This window comes from Lonchura striata, chromosome 2 (assembly GCF_046129695.1).
Source record: "Lonchura striata isolate bLonStr1 chromosome 2, bLonStr1.mat, whole genome shotgun sequence".
Classification (NCBI taxonomy): domain Eukaryota; kingdom Metazoa; phylum Chordata; class Aves; order Passeriformes; family Estrildidae; genus Lonchura; species Lonchura striata.
In genome coordinates this window covers 23,380,892-23,387,915 of record NC_134604.1, presented here as the reverse complement: position 1 = coordinate 23,387,915, position 7,024 = coordinate 23,380,892, and the positions used below count along the sequence as shown (strand labels likewise).

At 39.4% G+C, this 7,024-nt stretch overlaps 1 protein-coding gene across 1 annotated transcript; it reads left to right on the top strand.

The window, feature by feature from the left end:
- Positions 1-307: 307 nt before the first annotated feature.
- On the top strand, positions 308-4,015 carry LOC110480732 (monocyte chemotactic protein 1B). The gene is made up of 3 exons (XM_021548898.3): positions 308-481; positions 2,955-3,072; positions 3,785-4,015. The coding sequence occupies exons 1-3, from the start codon at positions 412-414 to the stop codon at positions 3,900-3,902; spliced, it is 306 nt and encodes a 101-aa protein (XP_021404573.1). The 5' UTR covers positions 308-411; the 3' UTR covers positions 3,903-4,015.
- The last annotated feature ends 3,009 nt before the right edge of the window (positions 4,016-7,024 follow it).

Sequence of the window (7,024 nt, the reverse complement as noted above, 5' to 3'; positions counted from 1 at the left end):
TTATTTCCAATGTCACTCTGTAGCTCTGCAGTGCAGCTTAGCTAAAGTTCTCAAAACTGAAGTGTGAAATGACAGGAACATTTATTACAGGTTTCCACTACTGCACAAGAGCTCTCACTTTTTGCAGCTTGAAATAAACCCAAGTCACAGCACAGAAGCAAGTACAACCACAGTGGGTTTGAGCAGGAAAAGCCTTTTCAGGGGGGTGGGTGAAGGACTGGTGGGGGGTAGGACGTGGTTCTGTCACCAGAAAAAGTACTACTACTTAAATTTTCCACTTATAGTCAGGTCCTCCATGACACCCTAAGAAAGGAAAAGAAGAACTGACCACTGAATGACAATATATAAACCCAGAGAAAGGAGGCTGACAGTAGACGCTTTCTGCTCTGCCTTGACACAGAAGCCACAGCGATGAAGCTCCACATCACAGCAATCCTGCTCCTCTTCTGGTTTGGTGTCTTCACTGGGCACACAGTCAGAGGTAAGTTTGCAACCTGAGAGGAAGACAAGAATTGTTCCACATTGCACCTGTGGTCTCATGGGCAAAATTTATTGTTGCAGACAGCTGATTTATAAGATAAAACACACAAGACATCCAGATGAAAACTGCAAGAATGGCAGCTTCATGGGGGATTTCATCTGATGTCCAGCCAAATGGTGCTTGATTTCTGCTTTAATGCAAGGGGAGCTTCTGTGCCTGAGAGTGCTTAAAGGGTTTCTGTGCAATGGTCTCCATCTTAAAATCAAAATATCTTGAAGGCACAATGTGCTTTAGTCTCACTGATTCCATAAACCTATGTGTACTATAGATTAATAACATTTCATGGCAAAAAATCTTTCTTGGATAAGATGTAAATTGGGGTTTTTTTCCAGATAGATTACTTTTATATTAATTTTATTGTAGTAATTGTTATATGACTTCCTGTAACTATATAGTCTTATTTTTTCTAATATCTACATTTTAAGAAGTTCCTCATTGTTTAGAAGTTCCATATTGTTTATTCACTTGTTTCTAGATAAACCTTTTAGTACAGGCAGGGAAAATATGAACAATAACTAAAAAGGGGAGTAATAGATTTATAGCTTCTCTTGTTTCACTAAGTCATACAATTGAACATCTTTTTCTAAACCAGTTATGAACACTGAGATGAGCCATGTTTATTAGACATGCTTTAAATAAATTTGTCTACAGAGCTGGCTAGGTCAGTGACTTTTCGATTAGGCTCCATGGATCGTGGAGAAACATCCTATTACAAACATCATCTCATCACAAGTAAATTTCACACAAACCACTGATATGCAAACCATATGCAAACCCACAAATATACACCCAGAAACACAAAGAAAAGGTATGTTCACAAAACCATATCAAAACCAAACTGAGACCTGCTAAGCATTCACAGGACTATGAAGCTACACAGCCTTCACGCTGACCCACTGCCTCTCCAGCTACATCCTGCATCCCACTGCATCCCACTACATCCTCCTATTTTCATTGCTGACACTGCTCTTCATCCTGGCAACAGTGATTTCATATCACAGACAATGTCATTGTCCAGGCTGTATAATAGGCCATAAGTATCACCAAGTTTGAAAAAAAGCACACCAAGATTGTCTACAAGAGAGATAAAAAAGAACAAGAAGTAATGATTAAAAAACCAAATACACCTGGGAAAAATGGACAGTTATAGGTACAGAGCAGTTGGGGTTTGTTCCTCGTCTTGAGAAGCTTTGCTGCTATTCCCTGCTTCCATTCCCTGAAGGTTTTGTAGCACCAGAAGAAATATTTCCGGGACGCATAACAATTGCTTGGCTGTCTTTGAGCTCTTTTAATGCCACATTTTGAAAACCAGTCTGAGGCAGGAAGAAATGTGCCATAAAACGTACAAAAAACTACATTGTATTACTCATGACTAAAGCAAAATCAGGAGAGAGATTCCTCCAGGCAAACAAGATCTCAGGAATTAGCAGATCTGCCAGTAACTATGCAATGGCTATCCCACACCTTCTCCAAAGACTGATGTGTCTGTGTTTGTCTCAGCTATTCCAGTTATTTCTGTAGTGAGACTCTCTGCAGCAGGTTTTACATTTACCAAGGTGCATCAGAAGAGCTCTTGGACTTTTCTCAAGCCAGTACCTCTCCAAATTCTTTATAAATAAACCACAGAGTAGAACAGTGTTCTTTTTGTTCCCTGCATGATTTCCCAAGCCTGTCTGCCATGAGCAGGAAAAAAACAGAAACTGGCAAGTGGAGACTAGCACTAATGTATACTCCATTGTATTTGGATGAGCTCCCATTTTTAGTTAACACCATGTAAGATAACAAGTGCCTAGAAAATTTTATACCAATATTGTGATTCTCTTTTTTAATCATGACTGTGTTTCTCTGAATTGTATCAAAATCTTGGAGGAATGCAATGCAAGGGTTAAGTAGCAAAGCACTGCCTATGAAATCGGAGTTATAGCCAGAGGATATAAGCACTTATTCTTCTGGCAGCTATATCCCCCTTTTTGTCAACAATTTTTGTTACTAATAGTCTTGAATGTGAGAGAAGTAGGCTCTCTTTCTTCTTCTTCACTTGGAAAATAGGAGGTATTACTGATCCATATTCAAAATACATGTGTTAAGCTGCCTAATAAAGTGTCTGTTCTAAATGTTACCTCCATATGGGTACTTATTTCCAGATGATGTAGCCTAATTACAAATTATGTCAAATGCTTCTATGGAAGAAGTGACACCCTAGGGATAGATAACACTTTAGAGATGGTACAATGCATCACAAAACATAGCTTAGGCTCTCTGGTATAAGTGGTATTGTGGCTGTACATCATGAGACTCTCATGGTCCAACCAGCGCTAGGAAACTTTTGGAATTTGTGGTTTATTAAGCAATTATGGCTAAATATCAATAAAAGCATTATTCCCTCTGTCATTTATCTATTTTTCCCTTCTAGGGAGTTCTAGCAGTGAGTCCATGCGCAAATTCAAGTGTGTAAATCTCTCTACAAGGCAGTTAAACATTCGAAATCTTGTGAACTATGAAAAGCAACAAGTACCAACAGATGCCATCATGTAAGTATCTCATGCACCCTTTCAGACTTCCTTATGGAAACACAAAACAAAAAAAATAGGGAAGGGCAGCAGAACACAATTCATGGCCCAGCTCACTACATTCTGGGTAGTTGAGGTCACCCTTCCAGTTCTTCCATGCCACATGGCAGCTGAGGGAGTGAGGAGAGAGGAGCAGGCCCCAGAGAGCTGGGAGATGTGTGCTGCTCATAAATAATGGCAGGAAGCTCACTGACCAGCTCACATCTTTGTGCCCTGTGAGTGGGAAAAATCTCAACAAGGGTGGAGGAGTCAGAGGCCCTGTGCATTAACTGAGTCAAGGGGAAAGAACATGTGGAAGAATATGGGGTAACCCTGAGTCCTGCTAGGAGCTGTGTTTGTTCCTTTGAGCTCACATGCATGCATTTTTATCTCATCTGGGATCTGCTCCTGGGAGATAAAAGTTCATCATGATTGAACATAAAATCCCAGAATAGCAGGTATGCTTCATGTTTTTAATATCAGTTTATATGTACATGACCATGTATGTTACCTATATCATAAACAGGTAAATAATGTTTCCAACTGCTGTTGTTCTAACTAACACCTACAAACTCCAGCATTTGATATTGTTTTACCACATTTTTGTTCATGTTCTGCATCAAAACCAAGAACAGACCTGGGTTTGGAGATTGTAATGTAATGTCCAGCTGGTTTTCTTTCCTTTTTGCTATAGGTTTCTTACTGCAGGAGGTATCAAGATCTGTGTAAGACCTAATCAGGAATGGGTGCAGGCTGCTATGAAGCGAATAGATGAAAGACGTACTGCCAAACCAAATAATCCAAGCTTCTAAGGAAAGCCAGCTGGAATCATCATCAGTGCTGCAAGTAACAAGGAAGAAAAGCTTACTATCTTCTTTTATTTCCTATTTATTAAGTGGCAATAAAATCTTGGAACAAACACAAACTCACCAGAATCTATTGAACACTGATTCAACACTGTGTTGAATGCCTGCAGATTTTGGTTGAACTCTATTAGTCTGTATATATTCTGAAATGCTTCTAATATTTATTTACAACTGAACGTAGATATCATCTCATCCTTGCTGTCTTGACCAGGGTGGTATTTAATGGTGAATGACTGATAGTTTCACACAGTGTAGTGAGGATGACCATGCACAGAGCTGGAAGAGTGCAGACCTCCATGCTGATGGAGACCAGAGCATTCCACATTGAGTGCTGGTTTTAAGCATGTGCTGTCTAAGATAGTCAGTCACACCTACATAAACTATACAAACTGATTTCATACTTCAGGATATCCACCTGATCAGTGCCATATTCAGAAGATGGTCCTTGAGTCTTCTATTTCTACACACAGTATTGCACTATTAGCTCAGTTCACAAAGGTTTGTTAATATTCTCACCAAGTGTGTTAATATTCTCACCAAGAGATGATGTAGAGTAACTCAGTGAATGTAATCCTGCTCAGTCTTGCCCTGGGGAAGCCTTATCTTATCAATTACATCTGTGAAATTACTTCAGTTTTGCCCTCATGGGAAACAAACATGAAACAACTGGTTTGCTTTTCCCACTGCTTTTCTCTGAATAAGAACAAACCATGACTGGAATCTGTATTTCACAAACTCATAGAAACTCCCTGCCAAAGAGAACTATGTACATAGAAACATCTTATTATCTTAAAATTGATACATACTACTAACAAAAGACTTTGAATTTTAATAAACTTCCTATATAACTGAATCAAAGGGCATGTTTTTTGCAGGATTATAATGCAAATGGATACTGCAGAAGCAGGTCCCAAGATGACAGCATAAATCTGAGAACTAATGGGTTAGCTGGGCCAGAGCTAACACTATTGCTAAGTCATTACTCAGATGGCTTTGGAATGATCTGATTCCAAGCTTTCTACATCATATTTCAGCTCATATTTCAGACCATACCTCTTCAAAAGTTCACATACTTCAAAAACAGAGTTCATATCATACTTGGATGGTCCCCCACATTACTAGAAGCAGAAATGGAAGAGCTCTCTGCTCAGAGAGAGAAAAGATAGCATTTGAGGACTTTCAGGGGTCAAGAAGAGGTAAAAGCAGAGGTGCTTCTGGAAAAAAAGTTCTTTTCATATTACCACATGTATGCAGGCTTGCACCACTGCTAACCTATGGGCTTTCCATCCTGCAAAACCTCTTAGTGATACTCATGGAACTGCAGCACTTCCAAACTGCACCATGAAAATAATTTCACATTACTCTAAAGGACAGTTTTTACAGTTCCCTGCTCTGATCAAGACTTTAGACAGAATTTGTCTCCCATGGTTCATGTTTTGTCAGAGCTCAGTCTTGTGTGGGGAAACAGATGTAGTTTTCACTATCCAGGACAGGTTTTTAATAGTGCTATTGCTGAGGCAGGAAAAAGAAGGATGACTGTATGTGTTACACTACAGAACAGACCAAGGCAGGCTACTAAGTCTCTGTTATAGTGAGTTATGCTTCCTTACTGAAATTCTCAATATCAACAAAACTAGAGTAAAACAGTTGTTGCTACTTTGCAAGGAGATCTTTACAGGTAGGAAGAAATGTTGACAATCAGATGTTACTGCAGTATGGCATTATATAAACTGTATTCAGTAATTTTGAATTGTTGATCTCAAGGCCCCAGATCCTCATATTATAGACAACAGAAACACTTCTGTTCCCTTCAGCATCACCAGAGTATTTGTAGGCTACAAACCTGGTCCCCTATAAAAGCATTATTATGTAAACACTTGCAGATAAATACCAGCAACTCTAACAGATCAAATTCATCCAGGACCCAAACTATCTAGCATGCTTTTTGCATGCAGAATTTTAATGCCTATGCTCATACTTAATAGTATAATATCCTGAAATGAATCTTGTTAAAGTTGAATATATTTTTTTTTAATTAGGTCTCTCACAATATGAGGTTAATATGAGGACATATTAATCTTCACTTAGCAATTAATACTTTATATCTGTTCATCCTCATCAAAATTCATAGAATGATTAATAATTTTTAAGAGTGAATCATCCTACTTAACAATTACTCCTTGTTTGTTATACCTTGCAAGGGATCCTTGTAGAGTCCTTGACAGTTAATTACTACTGGGGATCAGGGCTCTCCTTATCTCTTCCTACTCCAACATTTAACTCCAGGAACTTCTCTGTCTTTCCCTGACTGTTCCTTACCCCAGCCCTTGCTGTGGTCCCAGTTGTGTGCTATTTTTGTCAACTCTACTGTGGATAATGTGGAAGTTTTTCTGTAATAGCACTGTTTCTCCCTAGCACTTTCCCCTAAGGCTCTTAAAAGAAAGAATGGAAAATGTGATTTAACCTCCTTTTCATACACAAGCACAAAAGGAAAGTGCAAAATGAAGACCCAGAGTGTTGCTCTTGTCTTGGAGACTAGTAGGAACCATAGTCTTGGTCTTTCCAATATCCATAGGAAACACCTACAAAACAGCAAAATACACAAAACCCATAAAGACCCACAGGGTCTAAGGTACATTTGAAGATTTGGGGCTGTGGTTGAGTTGATGTTCTCCCAGGTCCTGGCTGCCCAACATTTCTTCTCCAGGTGAGGTATAGAGCAGGGAACTCATGGTCACTGTTTCCCTTCTTGCTCAACCTTTGTTAGATGGCAGCTGATTTTCTTTGACACCTTTTGTAATACACATGCACCACTTTGCCGCAAAGGACACTCCAGATACACATAGGCAGACCAGCATGCATCAATATTTGAAACAAATCAACTATGTCTTTCCTGTCCCACACCACTTAAGTTTCCACAGAGACTTAAGAGATGCACTCTGTTTTGATCTTTGACACAGGGGAAAGGCAGCAGAGAGCAGAGTGGACAAACCCTCAGCCTGTGTAAGTATTCTCACCTTTCCTCACTTTAGCAGAGGCAGACAGGGCAATTACCCATGCCTTTGGGC

Bases quoted from the DNA above. Each gene is read 5' to 3' on its own strand.
- LOC110480732 (XM_021548898.3), top strand. From the start codon at position 412: ATGAAGCTCCACATCACAGCAATCCTGCTCCTCTTCTGGTTTGGTGTC. The intron at 482-2,954 runs GTAAGTTTGCAA...TTTCCCTTCTAG, and splicing joins CACTGGGCACACAGTCAGAG to GGAGTTCTAGCAGTGAGTCC. The intron at 3,073-3,784 runs GTAAGTATCTCA...TTTTTGCTATAG, and splicing joins GTACCAACAGATGCCATCAT to GTTTCTTACTGCAGGAGGTA.